The sequence below is a fragment of the Aureobasidium melanogenum genome (assembly GCF_000721775.1).
Source record: "Aureobasidium melanogenum CBS 110374 unplaced genomic scaffold scaffold_1, whole genome shotgun sequence".
Taxonomy (NCBI): domain Eukaryota; kingdom Fungi; phylum Ascomycota; class Dothideomycetes; order Dothideales; family Saccotheciaceae; genus Aureobasidium; species Aureobasidium melanogenum.
The window spans coordinates 916,877-930,753 of NW_024470053.1; the positions used below are offsets into that span (position 1 = coordinate 916,877).

At 52.0% G+C, this 13,877-nt stretch overlaps 6 protein-coding genes across 6 annotated transcripts; 2 read left to right on the forward strand and 4 right to left on the reverse strand.

Moving 5' to 3' along the window:
- Positions 1–787: 787 nt before the first annotated feature.
- Positions 788–1,428, reverse strand: M437DRAFT_37107 (DUF1770-domain-containing protein; the record flags this gene model as incomplete). Its single annotated transcript, XM_041019569.1, has 2 exons — positions 788–823; positions 895–1,428. The coding sequence occupies 2 exons, from the start codon at positions 1,426–1,428 to the stop codon at positions 788–790; spliced, it is 570 nt and encodes a 189-aa protein (XP_040884340.1).
- Positions 1,429–1,599: 171 nt separating this feature from the next.
- M437DRAFT_79970 (calcineurin regulatory subunit B) lies at positions 1,600–2,181 on the forward strand (the record flags this gene model as incomplete). Its single annotated transcript, XM_041027261.1, has 2 exons — positions 1,600–1,651; positions 1,709–2,181. The coding sequence occupies 2 exons, from the start codon at positions 1,600–1,602 to the stop codon at positions 2,179–2,181; spliced, it is 525 nt and encodes a 174-aa protein (XP_040884341.1).
- A 206-nt stretch (positions 2,182–2,387) lies between these two features.
- M437DRAFT_71142 (putative Xaa-Pro aminopeptidase) lies at positions 2,388–4,345 on the reverse strand (the record flags this gene model as incomplete). The annotated part of the gene is made up of 6 exons (XM_041025627.1): positions 2,388–2,595; positions 2,652–2,800; positions 2,855–3,305; positions 3,532–4,162; positions 4,193–4,210; positions 4,318–4,345. The coding sequence occupies 6 exons, from the start codon at positions 4,343–4,345 to the stop codon at positions 2,388–2,390; spliced, it is 1,485 nt and encodes a 494-aa protein (XP_040884342.1).
- Positions 4,346–5,110: 765 nt separating this feature from the next.
- Positions 5,111–6,248, forward strand: M437DRAFT_37848 (Osmotin, thaumatin-like protein; the record flags this gene model as incomplete). Its single annotated transcript, XM_041019726.1, has 2 exons — positions 5,111–5,407; positions 5,463–6,248. 2 exons carry the CDS (start codon positions 5,111–5,113, stop codon positions 6,246–6,248), a joined length of 1,083 nt encoding a protein of 360 aa, XP_040884343.1.
- A 681-nt stretch (positions 6,249–6,929) lies between these two features.
- Positions 6,930–9,875, reverse strand: M437DRAFT_35943 (uncharacterized protein; the record flags this gene model as incomplete). The annotated part of the gene is made up of 2 exons (XM_041019349.1): positions 6,930–7,124; positions 7,281–9,875. 2 exons carry the CDS (start codon positions 9,873–9,875, stop codon positions 6,930–6,932), a joined length of 2,790 nt encoding a protein of 929 aa, XP_040884344.1.
- Positions 9,876–10,819: 944 nt separating this feature from the next.
- Positions 10,820–12,203, reverse strand: M437DRAFT_37789 (uncharacterized protein; the record flags this gene model as incomplete). Its single annotated transcript, XM_041019711.1, has 2 exons — positions 10,820–11,124; positions 11,177–12,203. The coding sequence occupies 2 exons, from the start codon at positions 12,201–12,203 to the stop codon at positions 10,820–10,822; spliced, it is 1,332 nt and encodes a 443-aa protein (XP_040884345.1).
- Between the last annotated feature and the right edge of the window lie 1,674 nt (positions 12,204–13,877).

Below are 13,877 nucleotides of genomic sequence, written 5' to 3' on the forward strand. Positions count from 1 at the left end.
GCGTTCTGTGCGCGGTGCCAGTCGCTGCCCTGGCATGGCGAGCCGTTTTAGTGGCCGAAATGGCGCACCTCGGATCGTGAGTCCTGTTTGCAACGAGCACGATACGATGCATTTGTTGACAAGGTTTGCGCGTTTGGCTGGAAGAGCAGGCGGGGTGGAGAGAAACACCCCGCTTTGTCGACTTTTTAGCTCAACCATAATCTGAGCCGCAGCTCCTAAGGCCTCAACCGAATGCTCTCACACAATGTCAGCCAATTGCTTGCGACATCAACAGCCATGCCACTACAAAGCCGAAATTTGTCTTGTGAATTGTGCCTTTGATTTCTCGTCTACTGGTACTATACAAGACGCGCCTTGTTCTTGGAGTGTGCCTCATGATCATGGACACTTCGGGACCTGAGCTGAAGACTTGAGTCTATACTGCCAGGAGGGCCTAGGCTCGACACTTGCATGGTCAAGTTGCGGCAAGCTGTGCGTGAGACTGAATGGTACTGTACACAGCACTGTGCCGACGTACCATAGGAAGTACATTTCGAGAAGCGAATCTGGCACATATGGCCGCCTGCCTAGCGTGATGCAGTTGCGTCGATTGGCTAGTTCAGGGTTCCGGCACGCGAGACACTTTCACATAATACAAAGGAGCCTGAATGCTGCTGTCGTGTCTACCTTTTCGTGCTGAAAGAAGTGCCAGACGATAAGAGTCTGCAGACACATGCAATGTGCTGGCCAGTACGAGGCAGATTAGATGGTAAAATCGGCGACGAATGGGAGGGAGGGAGCAGACGCATCAGTCGGCTCCTGCGCTGAACTCTGCTTGATAGAACTTCAAGGTGGTCAGCATCAACTTTTCCACAGACTCAGCATTGGACAGCGGGCTCGGAACATAGTAAATACCTCTTGAACTTGGCCAGCAAGCCTTTTGTCGCGCAAGGATGACTTGGAATGAGTTGGAATTGACCAATTATTGGTCTGCCACCACCACCGTCGCAGACGAGCGCCGATACTGGAGCCAGAGAACTTGGATGAGGTGTTGTGCACCGTGTTCCAGTGTCTCCAGCCAGCGACGACCAAGGTCCAGAGCAGACCTTGGGTCAAAGGCATGAACAATTGGTCTCTGAAGGTGATCCAGGCGACCTTCTGCCAAGAAGTCGCGTCCTGAATGCTGGCGAGATAGCTCTGTTCAAAGCGCAGGTCCGGGAGAGGAGGAAACTGCTTGCTGCGCGGAGTGGGTCTCAGGACAGAGACAGGGATCTCGTCCTCATCGACGTGGTCTGGCAGATGGTCGAGGTCGGGCTCGTCGTCGAGGCGCACGGGCTGCTTGACCGAGGCGGCAGTCGATGGGTTGGCATCGTGGGCGGGCGAGGGATTCGTGTTGATAGAAGCCGTCTGGATCGTCTCTGCGAGCTGGAGGATGGGACTGTCGGTCATTGTTGACTTTGTGTGTTGATGTCGATGATGTCGTCGATGGGCGAAGGAGTCAGCGCAAGCTCCAGGCCAAAGCCAGGCCGAGACGTCGTCTCGCCGAGCCTCAAGCAACCACGACAGCCATCTTTCTTGACTATTCGGTAGCCTGTCCTCACAAAGCCACACAACGCAATCATGGGTAACGCAAACTCACAAATGCTCGAAAACCTGGTCCAGGGCAGCAACTGTACGTCTTGCAGACCAACTCACTCCCCACCTAGTGCTGACCGCCCTTATTGAACAGTTGACCGCGATGAGGTCGACCGCCTGCGCAAGCGCTTCATGAAGCTCGACAAAGACAACTCTGGCACCATCGAACGCGACGAGTTTCTCTCCCTTCCCCAAGTCTCTTCCAACCCTCTTGCCACACGCATGATTGCCATTTTCGACGAAGACGGCGGTGGTGACGTCGACTTTCAGGAGTTCGTCTCGGGCCTCAGCGCCTTCAGCTCAAAAGGAAACAAGGAGGAAAAGCTGCGTTTCGCCTTCAAGGTCTACGACATCGACCGTGACGGCTACATCAGCAATGGCGAGCTCTTCATCGTCCTCAAGATGATGGTCGGAAGCAATCTCAAGGACCAACAGTTGCAGCAGATTGTCGACAAGACCATCATGGAGGCCGATCTTGACCGCGACGGAAAGATCAGCTTCGACGAGTTTACAAAGATGGTCGAGAACACCGACGTGAGCAACAGCATGACTCTGGATGCTTTCTGAGCAGCTTCTTCCTTTCTGCATATCCCTTTTCTCCATTCAAACATGAGATACCACGGCGTTACGGAGTTACCACCCATGGTCCCTGTTTCACGCACTGAGCGGCCTGTCCTCTTCAATCAATTTCTTTGTATTTCATCCTCCGTATTTCTGCTCTGTGTCCGTCTATGTACCTGGCCATTGTTCCCCTAGCACAAACAATTTCCGTCCTAGGCCTCACCGCGGATGATCTTGAGCGCCGCTTCTCCTTTCGCCGCTGTTGTCAAGTTCTCCCAGCCATCCTCAGTGATTAAAAGATCGTCCTCGATCCTGACCCCACCGACTGCCATGAAGCGCTCGAGTACCGGCTTGTTGATAAATCTCGAATGTACAGGGGAGGGAAGAAAGACGGTCTCGAGTGCTTCACGGTTGAAGTAACTACGTCTTGGTCAGCTGTTGCTATTCTTTGTACACATGCACATTAGCGAACATACATTCCGGGCTCACAAGTTATTATCATGCCGGGTCGCAGACCAGGTGCGCTTGTTCCGCTAAGAAGGCTGTTCCAAACAGCAGGAGCAATATTGGTCGACAGTGATCCAAGCTCTGTGTTGTTTCGTACATCCGGCAGATGTTGGGTGATCTGTTTGCACTTCAGCACACATCGACGAGATTTGTGTCGGTGGTAACAAGTTACCTCAGGAATGACTTGGTCATTCGCGTCCATTTCAGTGCTCTTTGTAAGCACTGTTGAAACATCATGCACTTCCAAGCCCATATGATGACCTAGGCCATGCGGGAAAAAGGCAACAGACGTGCCTGCCTCGTAGATGTCTTTCTTAGAGCCGTTGTGGAAGATGCCCAGCTCGAGCAACCCTTCAATGGCCACAAGATGTGCTACGTATTGGGCATCGACAAATCGCTTACCCGGGCCAAGCATATCCATACACTTTGTCTGCATTCGTTGCACCAAGTCGTATATTTGTTTCGCCTCCTTGGAGGGCCAGTTGCCAGAAAGGGGAAATGTTCGGGTGACGTCTGCTGCATACCCGTGCCACTCTGCTCCAGCATCCAAACACATCAACTGTCGATCCCCAAAGTCCTCATTATTCTTAACATAGTGCAGGATTGCAGCGTTCGGTCCAGACCTAAGATCGGCTTAGCAAGGCACAAAACTCGTGAGCCATCCCCGTATGTTAGAGTCTGCCAAATGCGAGTAGCTGCACGGATGCGAGTGACAGGGCGTTGTTCGTCGAGTGAAGTCAATTCAACGATTCTCCTTGAACACGTCTACTGGTTGAGAACGCTCTTGCATCCATGCAGCTCCCCGTATGGCAAGCTTCGGCACGTCGGGAAATTATTATAGTTACTCACCCAGCGATAATTTCGTAAGCCTGGTGCTTTGCGCCATGGGCAATACAAACGTCTAGAATTTCAGCTTCAACTTGTGCTTCGTTCTTAAAGGATCGCAGCTTTCGCAAAACCTGCTCGTGAGCCAATGCACTGATCCTGTTAGCCTTTCTCACCAGAGAGATCTCGTGTGAGTCTTTAACCACTCGGCACGCATCCATTGCTGGTCGAAGATGCTCCGAGTCGATCCTGTCCGGATAATCCTTGGCAAGGGCATTGTCAGGATGCAGCAGATAAATGAACCCTGCATTATTTGAGGACCACTTCTTGACGAAGTGTTCAAGTGATGGTGCGAAACGGGCTTCGTCGATGTCGTACTTTTCGAGCGCCTCATGAACAGTAGATCCTCTACCAGTCCAGACAACCTTCCGTGGATCGATTGGTGCCAACCACAGTATCAATTTGTCCGAGGCGATGTCATAGGTCAGAAAGCAGTCTGGTTCTTGGCATCCGCTCAGGTACAGAAAGTAGCGAAGCTGTCTAAAAGCACGAGGCTGGTCACTGTCCGGCCAATTGATAGTCTGTTCGCCAGGCAGATGAATAAGACCTTGGTCGACGCCTAAAGCACGAGCCACTCTTTGAGCGTGTTGTCTTGCTTTGTATTGTCAATAAGAATTGGAAACACCACTGCTTAGAGCAAAGACTGACCGGGATATTTATCTAGACTTGATGTAGTCTTCATCGCGATGCTAAGACTACCAAGGGCAGAGATATTGGGACCGCTGCGGCTTCCGATGGAGTCAGTCGTACGACTGGCGAAGTCTCTGGTGTCACGCATGTTGATTCGTGTTCTCAAAGTCGGGATATATAGGACACAGTTGAAATGCAGAGGTTGTTATCTCTCGACTCGACTGGTGGTTGGTTGATCATTACAACCAGTGCACAGACCCTGAACCTGGGGTGGCTTGCTCGCTGGCATCAGGCCTCATCTCATTTTGCCGATTGGCACACGTCAGGTCAGAATAGGCAATGGTCTTCGATGCAACAATGTTCCAAGATAATATCCAGACCAGCCCCCGTGTCTCGGTCGAGGCAACTTCGTGTGCCGGTGTGCGACAGGTTTAAGAATCCAGACTGAAGCCCCAACGTCATGAAGCGCCAACATAGAGCAGTCGCGCCTTCCAATGGCATTCCTCCGTCAACGAGCTTGTTCGCAACTTCCTGCGTGTTTCTTGTTTCCATGCTTGCAACATGTAGGTCTTCATCTGTCGTCGCCATGCTGTCTCTGCTGCTCTCATCCATCCCTCCCCCCTTCTCGCTATCCTCATCTGCCAGCTTCTCTACCTTGCACGACCTTACACGATAGCGCTTTCGCTCCATTTATTTCCTATCCTTCCTCGATCCTCCAAATCTCCAGAACTTGCATTGGCCGCATTGTCTGTATGATCCAATAAGCATTGTCTCTCGACATACCGATCTGATCGGTGAATCTTGCCGCGTCATTGTTCCTCGGTTCTCTTCACATCTCGGCATCATGAAACACCAATTGATGGCATCCTTTCTGGCTCTGGTATTGCGTGCAAATGGATCGTACATACACCATATGGATCGAAAACTTGTTGTTCGTCAAACCAACGCCGCGAACACCCCTCTTGTTGTGACAAATAATTGCCCCGATACCATTTATCCTGGCATCGCCACACAGCACGGCACCGCACCCGGACAGACTGGATTCGAGCTCACTTCTGGAGCTACTGTGTCACAAACTGTTTCGGAAGATTGGCAAGGGCGTATCTGGGGCAGAACGAATTGCACCTTCAATGCTCAAGGTAGATCAAATGGTGGTGGTCCGGCCTGCACCACAGGTGATTGTAACGGTGTTATACCTTGTCAGGCAGCAGTAAGTTTCCTTGTCAAGGCACACATGCTGCCGGACGAGTACTGATCGCTGCCAGGGTGCCATACCGGTGACGCTCGCCGAGTTCACCCTTGATGCTGGTGATGGACAAAGTTACTACGACATTTCTCTTGTTGACGGGTACAATCTTCCGTTGGCCATTGTCCTCGTTCCGCACGGCAATTCTTCGTTGGATGATATCCCTCCAAATCTCACCAACCCATCCTGCGAAGGCACAGGCTCTATGCTAGCTCCTTCCAACTTCAATCCATACAGCAGTGGGACGTTCCTCGGCACAAATGCTTCGTATCCTCTGCCGTTCGAGACAAAGGTCACCACAAGTAATGCTAATCAGTGGTGTCCCTGGGATCTCCAGGTCAATGCTCCATCCGCTCCTGGAGGCAATGTGTATCCTTACCCTGACGGCAACATCCAAAGACCTGCGTTTGACCCTTGCTACTCAGCTTGCGCAAAATACAACTCTGACCAGTATTGTTGCCTGGGCAAGTATAATGGACCAAATGCATGCAGCCCCAACTACTACTCCAAAGCAGCCAAGACCGTATGCCCAGATGCCTACAGCTATGCTTACGACGACCAGTCGTCTACCTTCATCATCCCTTCTGGAGCTGGTGTCGAAGTTGTTTTTTGTCCAGGCGGCAGAAGTACAGTGATCCTCTCCACAAAAGCAGCACAACTCCAAGAGCTCGCCAACACGGGTTCCGTATCAAACTCAAGCGGCTCAAATTCCACAGCTTCCAGCTTTGCGATCCCGAATCTTGATGTTCGACAGCGTTACGCTTGGTTGGGTTTTGCGACGGGGTTTCTCTTTAGCTACTGGTGATACACACTCATACTGTCTGTTCCAACGAGCATACGTGAGGAGTACGGGTTGTACGCAGCCTTCGGTTTGTGGTTTGGGTGTGCCAATGAATACCTTCAATTCCATACACATTTTCTCACTCAAGTGCCCCGCGAAATTGTTGTTATGCCCTTGCTCCATCTCTTTACAGCCATGCTGTCCATCGAATGTGCTCTCAACCTCACTACAGGTAAGTCGCCTTGTAAAACAAGATTGCTCCATTCCATGTTCTTCGACTTGAGGTTCCGCCGACAGTTACCCACGCATTCATCACAGGCTAACAATCCTCACCTGGAGCTCTTGCAGCACAGAAAGGAGGGCTACAATAGCAGTGCACTGCCAATCGGGTCGCAAGTTTGGAGTAGTCTCAAGTCGCTTCTAGATTTAGACATCCTTAGTCTAGAGATTTTAGAACCAGGCCAGGGTCGCTCGCATAGCACACGTGTTGACGCTAACCTTATTAAGCTACATAGTCGCCTGCGAGAATCTCTCGCTGTCGCGCTTCGAATGGAAAGGAGAGCTCAGACTCTCGTCAATGTTTCGAGTCCATAGCCGAAATGGGTTTGCGGGTCTTGCCTGAAGTATATAGAATCATGATGAATACAGAGCTGTCTAGGTATATACGGTGAAGGTATCGCTGGGCAGGAAGAAATACCCAGATGATCAGTTGTTGCGCTGGGGTTTACCACTTTTGACCTTCTTCCTTGGCGCTTCAGGCTTGACCTCCTCTGCAGATTCTTCTTCGGCGAACAAGGCCACGAGGGCGTCTGTATACTTCTCCATCTGAGCAATGTCGCCGACCTTGATCCTCATGTAGTCGAAAGCAACGCAGACTTTCATGTCACTACCCGCCTTGATCTTGATGTGCTTGGCTGCCTTGTTGGCTTCCGCAGTATCAGTGGAAGCTTTGTTTTCAGATGCAGGAGCAGTTGCATCTATGACTGGAGCATCGCTTTCGTCATCAATGTTTGTGGAGATGTCCATCTCGTCGCCACTGGTTGCTAGCGAATTCACAGCGCCATCCTCTTCGTCAGTGTACTCTAACACGGGAACCTTCTGGTATCGCTGACTGAAGTGAGTCAGGACGCAGGCTTTTGCTCCCATGCCCAGAGCCACGCTGAGAGCCTCGCTAGTTGTGGTATGGTTCTTTGCTTCAGCATCGCCTTGCAGCTCATCGTCGAATGTTGCCTCGTGGATGCACACCGTGCTCCCCTTGCCGATATGCGTGAACGGCTTGGATGGACGGCAGTCACCAGAATACGAAGCTTTGAACCCTGAAGGGAATGTCACCGATACAGCACGAGCTCCGTGACAGTGCTGAACCTGCACACATTGAATATCCTGGAGGTTCAGTGCCTGGGGCAAGACCTGGGCGCGGGCGATCTTATCGGTCCACGATTCGTTTGCGGATGAAGCGCTGCCATTGAGCGTTTGTGTCGAATGAGGGGGGATGAACCATTGCAGAGTGGACTTGAGGCCTCTGGCATGGATATTGGGAGTAATACACAATGGTGCCAAACGTGAGAAACCATAATCGTCAACATGGCTGTATTCTTCGAGCCAGTGCAACATTGCAACCTCCGAGATTACAGATAGACGGTCTTGTTTGTTGAACAGAGAGGCGGCATCAAAGTCGGTATCGCTGCCTGGGTTAATAATTCGCGCTGGTTGTGACCCATGCACTGTCTTGTACCATTCACGGATGACCGAGACAGTGCCCAGGTGATGGTCGGCGTGCATATGACTGATCCAAATCACCCGTAGCTCTTTCATGATTTCGTCGAGGACCTTGGGCGCATACACGCGCCTCAGCTGGCCCAGAGTGTTTTCACCAGCATCGAAGAGCATTGAGCCCCATCCCGGTACGCGTACAAGTGTTGCTGAAACATTACGGTACTTGGATGGTAAGGCTGATCCAGTCCCCAAGGTGGTGATTTCTACATCTTTCTGGGGTAGACTGTCTGCCCAGGCGTCGAGGGCTTGCTTGCTAGCTTCGACATCTTCATTGGCTTTATGCGCGAGCTCAAGGACGTCTTTCGACATCTCTGCCTTGACTTTTTCAATGTCCAGCAGCGTGTTTATCTCGTCGTTCTGAATTTCAAGGGATGGCTCCAGCTGAACCTTTTGTCCGCGGTCGGCAACCGCGATCAAACCCTCCAAACCACTGGTAGAACCAAGTGTGTTTAGGGTGCTCGTATTGTTATGCACTGGAACGTCGTAGCGTGTAGGATCAATCTGACCCAGTCTTATCGTAGCACCTGCAGCTGAGTCAAGGGCCAGTCTGTTGGAGCAGAGGTCGGGAGAAGATACGACATGCTTCATATGCTTCATATCCTCCATGAACTGCTTGAGCATGGGATGTGATGCAACATTCGGACCAAGCATCCAGATGAAAGCACCAACACCCGCCATGATTTCTTCCGACTTCCACTCGGGTCGAGAGACGAGAGCTTCGACATATTCGCGGGAAGGCAGATCTATTACAGCCGCACCTCCACCTTGTTTGCTCGGTTCCAACACCATATCTGGGGTCACGGTTTCGCCTTTGTCGTTCTCAACGTTCTGGCCCTTGCTCAAAGCTGCAAATTTGGGGCCCTTCTCGACACCGAGTGCTGCTGCCTTCGATGGCTGGAATCTACCTCTCTGTATGTGATTGCGGAAAATGTATGACATGGCTACCTTGGCGGGTTCTGTTGGCGGAAGAGATTCTATCAGAGCGCCAGGCCATGGACGGCGGACCAGAACCTTGATATCCGGGACTGGTTCTTTGCCTCCCGGCATGGGACCAGTATACTTTGTCATTTTGTTGGTCTCTGGATCACGAACAAATAGCGTGGCAGGCAGCTGTACCTCCTTGATGGGTGTCTCAACAAGCGCGTCCATGCGCCATGAGGAATCAAACATTTCTGCAACTACAGCTTTTGACATCATCAAAGCCTTTTCCTTGTCTGCATGGTGCAGGGGCGCGCGGGTATTCGAGACCCCCTGTTCATTCAGCTCATCGTAGCTGCGTTTACGAGGACTACTTGAGCCGCTCAGTGCTTTTGAGACAGGAGAAATGGGCAACGCCCATACTTGGATGTTGCCATCTGACCATGTAGGCTCGACTGAGGGGATTGTGTCTTGGGCAAGATCGTGGCCGAACTCATGCACGTCAACAGGCATTCCCTTACGAAAGACAAAGCGGCGGGCAGTGGCCAAGGTGTAATTGAGGTTAGGCCCTCCAAAGATTGAAAGTCGCGCTCTATCCTTGACTTCACGAGCGGCCTGCTCAGTAATGTCTTCATCGTTGATTTCGGCACCCTGACGCTCTAGTTTGTTCACAATCTTTCTCTTTGTTTCCAATAAGCTTGCCTGAGCACTGGACGAAGCAGCGTCAGCCAGTGTCAGAATCATGCCGATTAGCCCACCAGTCCTTTCCCAGGTTGTGTTTCCAGTCAAGAAGAGCTCCGAGACCTTCAAGAGGCGGACTTTCTGTTCGACTGAAGCCCTCTGGGTACCCTCAGCAATGTTTCCAATCAGATAACGCTTGTTGTCGAAGTGCAGGAGGAGTGTGGTGCCGGGGGTGTCGGCTGTCGGCGTAGTGACGAACTGAAAGAAGGAGCGCATCCTGAGGAACTTGTTTCTGCTATCCCGACCTGGTCCTTTGGGTATCTCAAGAGAGGTGGAGGGCGGGAAAACGAGGTGGTGTGCTCGTCGTTGTCCTCGAAGCTTGGGTGTGCGGCTAAGACGTGAGCGGGTTGATGTCTGAAGAAGGCTTCGCAGCAGTCGTAGCCCCTGGGACTTGGGTCGATGTCCTGCGAGGTCTGGTGTGGTCCTGTGGCTATTGAACAAGTCTCGTACCAGTTCTGAAGCACGCTGGTTCGGAGAGTCTGTCGAGTCTGGCCGCGAGTTTTGCGATGGGTTGAACCTTGACAGTGACCTTCGCTGCGATCGCGTTAGTGAGATCAGACTCGACAATGAGTTCCGTGTGAATGCCAGATTGGTAGCCACTACTGTGCCGCCGAAAGACTATCTCTGGCTTATTCTGCTTGTCTGTACATGATGCATGACGAGGGCCCAAATTTCTTGTCGATTGCGACCAAGCACGGACGGCACGCCACTCCGCTTTGCACATGCTCAAGCAACTTCGCTGAAGGTACAGCTGTAACTCCATCATACTCCGACTATAGCAAGGAGCATCTCTATACTGAAAAGGCACAATCAAAAGCAGGGGCATGGTCAAAGAGAGCTGGAAAGATGTCGTCTCTCTTTGAGCTCTATCCTGATTCTAGTAGCGCATTGAACTTTGAAGTTGGCACCAACATGACCTTCAACTCCGGTTTCAATTCTATAGAGTGTTGCAATATCTACATCGTGAAGGAGAATCAAACCCAACAACCAAACGCCAGCATTGCCCGAGAACGCTTCCACAAGGCGGGGGAATAGAGTGAATCATGGATGACTAAGGAGAGAATGACTTGACAAAGGAGACGGAATGCCACCACGCATCGACGGGCAACAAACGAATGTGGACTTTCCTGACCAACCACCAACAACACATGAGACACTCCTTACTGGAAGTTGCTAGGGACCTGAAGACCATTGTTCAGGTTCAGCAGAGACATGTCAAGAGGAGCTTCACGCTGAGAAGGTACCGAACCAGCAGCACCCTGTTGACCTTGGCCTAGAGGACCAGCAATGCTGGGGTCCTTGCTAATGTCCTCAATGAAAGGAGCATACGAGGGGTGGCGCAGCAGAACCTCAATGAGGCGGCGACAGCGGCCGTTCTCCTCTTGAAGACTGCGGTTCTCCACTCTCAGGTCGTTGGCCTCCTGTGCCTTCATGGCCACTTCGCCTTCGAGCTGTGAGATGTACTCTACAATCTTGTCAGCATTCGTTCCAAGTGTTGATGTTGTGAATGAGCTTACCCTTTCTGCGAGAGCGGAAAGCACGAGCAGAAACTTTGTTTCGCAGCTGACGTCTCTCTTTGCTGCTGAGCTTCTTGCCCTCTTCGCTGTTGAGCAGACGTTCATCCTCATCCATGTCTTCCTCTTCCTTGCGCATGCGAGCAACATGAGGAAGCATGCCGTTGGCAGAGTCTTCCTTGCCAGAAGGCACAGCACTACCTTGACGCATCTGGTTCAGCAGACGAGAGATGCTTTCCTCGGTGTGAGGGTCAGATTGGTACGAAGAAGCACGGCTTCTGTTAGGTTTCACTTCGAGTTGTTGTTGATGCTGTTGGTGCTGCTGCTGTGCTTGCTGCTGCTGAGCTAGACGTCTTTGCTGTTGTTGCTGCTGCTGCTGCTGCTGCTGCTGCTGCTGCTGAGCCTCGTATTGCATTCTTTGCTGCTGAGCATGAGCCTGGACCTGAGCTTTGGCCATAGCTGCCTGCTGTGCCTGTTGCTGGTGCATACCAGGCCATACTCTGCCCGCGTTGGCGGGAGAAGCCTCGCTGTTTCCGATGGAGGCCGGGTCGACAAAATCGGCAGTACGCTGCTGGGAAGGACCGGGCTGAGGGTAGTAGATGGTAGGGATGGCCTGGGTGGCGTTGAAGTCCATGTTCATGTCGGCATCGACGTCAATGCCAGAGGACCACGAACCACCAAAGCCGGGGTCAAAGGACATGTCGTCAATGCCCGAGTTGAAGCCGCCAAAGGCATGGCTGGGGGTGAAAGTGTCAGAGACGGGCTGGTTCAATGCAGAGAAACTGGCGACAGAACCAACCGGGAGGCCGGTCTGCTGCTTGAAACGATCGTATTCATGGCTTGGGCCGGCAAACATGTGGGCGTCGTCTGCCTCGAAAGGCGAGGGTGCGTTGTAGTAGGCCGAGGCATCAATCGAGGGGCGGGGGGTAGGACCCGAGAGTTGAGGAGAGTTGAGAGAAGTGCCCTGGTTGAAGTCGAAGAACGACTCCATATCAAGATCCGGCTTGAGGGCATGCGGGAGGCTGCCCATCTGGGCAAATTGAGCAGTGGCCATGATGCTGGTGACTGGCGAGGGGGCAGAGGAGCGATGCGTGTGAAGTTATGGGTAATGCGGATGCGCACGTTGTGGGATTACGCGGCCTTAGTGCCAAGCCTAAGAAGCGCCTGTCGGATATAAGGTGAGCGAGTGACTGCGGATTGTGGCGTTGGCGTCTCTGCGACGATGTATGGCCGATGAAAGTGTATCAGGCGCGGTGATAGGGTCGGGGGTGTTGCTGGTCGAAGGAGATGGGAGTGCAGAGATTGAAGGAGGGAAAGAAGAAGGAAACGAAGAGCAACAACGCGACTGGGCAGAATCGACCAGGGAAGGGGAGGAACGATGACGGCTGCCTTCCCGAAACACCGCACAGCCACACAGACCACCTGCGAACCCAACGGAGGCATCGCCATGGATCAGCCCTAGGCCCCTAGCAAAACCGGCCTCGATCAGCCCTGTAAAAACATGCTTATCCCTCCCTTCTCTCCACGCTTTGCCAAGTTGTCAGTCGCTTTTTTTTTTCTCTCGCGCGCTCGCTGCACCCTCAGGCGCTGTTTCATACCATGAATCGATTCCTTGCTCAACTGGTCGCTTTGCGTTGAAATTGGATGGACCGGTGACGCTCGACCGGCCGTCACAGGCTCGTGGGCCTGGATATCCGGCATGGTCGGAAACTCTCGACTTGCTTTCCATAAAGACTGGCCTCGTACACGTTATTGTTCTGTCTAGGCCGACACCGGCTGTGTACTCCGTCGATGCCCGTGGGATTATTGTCTGACTTTTGACGTTTCCCTCTTGACGGTCTGGAGTTCACTCTCTCGATTTGATAGGTCGGCCGAGCAAGCTCCGTGTCTTACAATACACTCGGAAGGGGCTTTTCGTCAACAACGAATTCATCATTCGCCCCCGGAAATAATTTCAATTCTTCACAGACGAGCATCAAAAACAGCGCATCGGTCTACTGAATTTATTCCCTCCCTCACCGTGTGCTGAAGGCTGTCACAGAAGCTGAAGAATTGCATAAATCCTTTGCGAAGAATGTGCTATTCATGAAGACGCTTCACCGACGGCTATCTCGATGGCCAGGCTCGAACTCTAGAATACAACTGTGCATTTCATCAGCTTGTAATGTCCTTATGGCTCGGGTTGAGAGGAGGTCATGTTGCGATGTTGTGACAGTCTTTAGCACACGCCATCCGATTGACCCCTATTCCAAGCACGAGTACAAGGATTATCATCTGCTATCATCATGCACAGTTGCAATTCAAACGTGACTCTAGCCATAGAGAAAACCTTCGAGGGCATTTTCTTCCCAAAGCAGACAACCTCAAGGTTCAAGCCATCAAGCACGGGGGGTTCGTGTCATTCATTGGTGTGGCATCGATCGACGCGAATTAATCATTGTGATAGGCAACCATTGAGCCTCTACCAGCCTGTCATATCCTAACGCTAAATTTGTGCTCAATAAGCCTGTAAGTGGCGTCAATCCGATCATGCCTATCTCCTCTGCGCCAAGTTATCCCCCATGAACAACGGATCACCTCAAAGCCACGCTGTAGTAAAATGTGCGTGCTGTAGAGATCACTAATCCATGTCGAAACAGAGCAACATCCATTGAAAACCAGGTATCCTTTTCCGGGTCTCCGGCTCTTGATAGACAAGACGTTG